Source organism: Kryptolebias marmoratus, linkage group LG1 (genome assembly GCF_001649575.2).
Source record: "Kryptolebias marmoratus isolate JLee-2015 linkage group LG1, ASM164957v2, whole genome shotgun sequence".
Lineage (NCBI taxonomy): Eukaryota > Metazoa > Chordata > Actinopteri > Cyprinodontiformes > Rivulidae > Kryptolebias > Kryptolebias marmoratus.
This window is the reverse complement of record NC_051430.1, coordinates 33,914,317-33,916,127: the sequence shown is the minus strand read 5'-3', so window position 1 is coordinate 33,916,127 and position 1,811 is coordinate 33,914,317. Positions and strand designations below refer to the sequence as shown.

Genomic DNA, 1,811 nt, shown 5'->3' with positions numbered 1-1,811 from the left:
ATGGATCCGTTTGTCTTATTTAGAGGGAATCGACGCATTTCACTGAGAGCTGATGATCTTACCGTCAACAAGATTTCTTTCAGATTCCAAGGAAGTCATTAAATCAGGACATTACCGCCACCTGCTGGTGACTGCCGGGAGTTCAGGTCTTCATTTCCGCTTCCGCCATAAGGTCCCGTTGAATTAACAACAAAATAAAAGCTCGTCTTTGGTTTAACTATTGGAGTTAAAAAAAAAAAAACACAAAACGTACCCCTTTTTTTATTTTTGCAATTGCTGAGAACCCCACAAAGACATTCAGGAGACATTTGAGCGACTTTCCTCGTGAAAACCATTTGCTAACTGCCTTTCTTATCTTATCTTTATTGCCAGAATTATTACCAGAATAAACTCAAACTGGCCATCATTGGTCAGAGTCTGTTTGGCCAAGAGGTGTACAGCAACCTGAGGAAGCAGGGTCACAAGGTTGTGGGCGTGTTCACGGTTCCTGACAAAGATGGCAAGGCAGACCCTCTGGGTGAGTTATAAATTTATTTATGTATCATATCTGTTTTGATGAAACACAAAAATGAAAACGTGGAAGAAGAGAACCCAAAAGCAGCCTGTCCTTTAGAGATGACAGACTCCAAACACAATTATTTTTTTGAAGATGAACAAAAACACTGTAAGCGGGGATAAGAAACAGAAAACTAAACTTTGGAAAATGAGGTCTGTAGAACTTTTCTTTAGGGCTACCACTAACGACTATTTTTATTTCCATTAATCTAAACAACTAATTGACAAATAAGTTAAATAAAGCTCTAAAATTTGTCAAGTTTAAATATTTTTCTTGTTTGTTGTTACCATTATCTCCATGATTAAATGTGTTTAAAATGGTACATTAACAAACAGGTGTATAAAGATATGTTCACTCGTTAGGATGTTCCCCCCACCCATCAGGATGCGTTCTCCCTTCCACGTCAGACAAAAATTAGAGATTCAGATTTCTAAATTAGGCGTTGGACCTCAAATATTGTTATTAAAAAGAATAAGTTCCAGGGGAATCGGACGTCGTTAAGGCGGGAAACGCAACTCGGCACAACACCGTTCGGGAACAGTGTCAATCCGTCGAAGAAAAACGAGTCCAAATCATAAATCCATGTCAGGATTGTGTTGAATCTTCACCCCTTCCTGAGCAGCACAGAGGCGACAGTGGAAAGAAATGACTCTCTTGAAACAGGAAACGAATCAGTGGGACATATTCCACTAAGACCCCCCGCTAATGTGACGCTATGCAGATGACCCCTCTGTGTTTCGGACCATGATAATAAAACCAGAGATGCTACAGAGATTTTGTCCATTATGGACCTATCATGCTCTATCGAAGACCTCGCCAAGACCCCACAAAGACCACCCACGTTCTGCTTGACTTGAACATATAAGGGTCATCGTCCAATGTGCCAGATTGAACTCATATAGTGGCTAGCAAGTGTTACAGAGATAGCTCTGTTTGTTTGTATATATCAGTCCCTCCAGGATTTCGCGAGGCATTTTCCTAAAAGTTGCAATTTTTTTTTTTTACTAAAATCAATAAACAACCATAACTTTTAATATATAAACCAAAAATCCTTCCTAGTTTTGTAAGATAATTCCCAACAAACATTGACATTCTCAAAAGGTGGTTTATTTGAGAACTTTGATAGCTTCTAAACTGACATTCATGAGCATTTCTGGATTGTCCCTGGTCTGCAGCTCTCCTCACATGTTTTGCAGACACAAAGTGTTTGTCGATGCGTTTATGTTCCATGATTACACTGCAGGACGTGCAAAAC

The 1,811-nt window shown here is 39.4% G+C and overlaps 1 protein-coding gene across 3 annotated transcripts in view; it reads left to right on the top strand.

Annotated features, from left to right (window-relative positions):
- aldh1l2 (aldehyde dehydrogenase 1 family, member L2) overlaps window positions 1-1,811 on the top strand; it is a 23,811-nt gene that overhangs the window by 3,439 nt on the left and 18,561 nt on the right. For all 3 annotated transcript variants that reach the window (XM_037978695.1, XM_037978697.1, XM_037978691.1), the window contains one exon: window positions 373-517. Coding sequence is in view for 1 of the 3 variants with exons in the window: in XM_037978691.1 (XP_037834619.1) it covers window positions 373-517 (145 nt within the window). In the remaining 2 variants the exon portion in view is untranslated. The remainder of the gene's footprint in view (window positions 1-372; window positions 518-1,811) is intronic.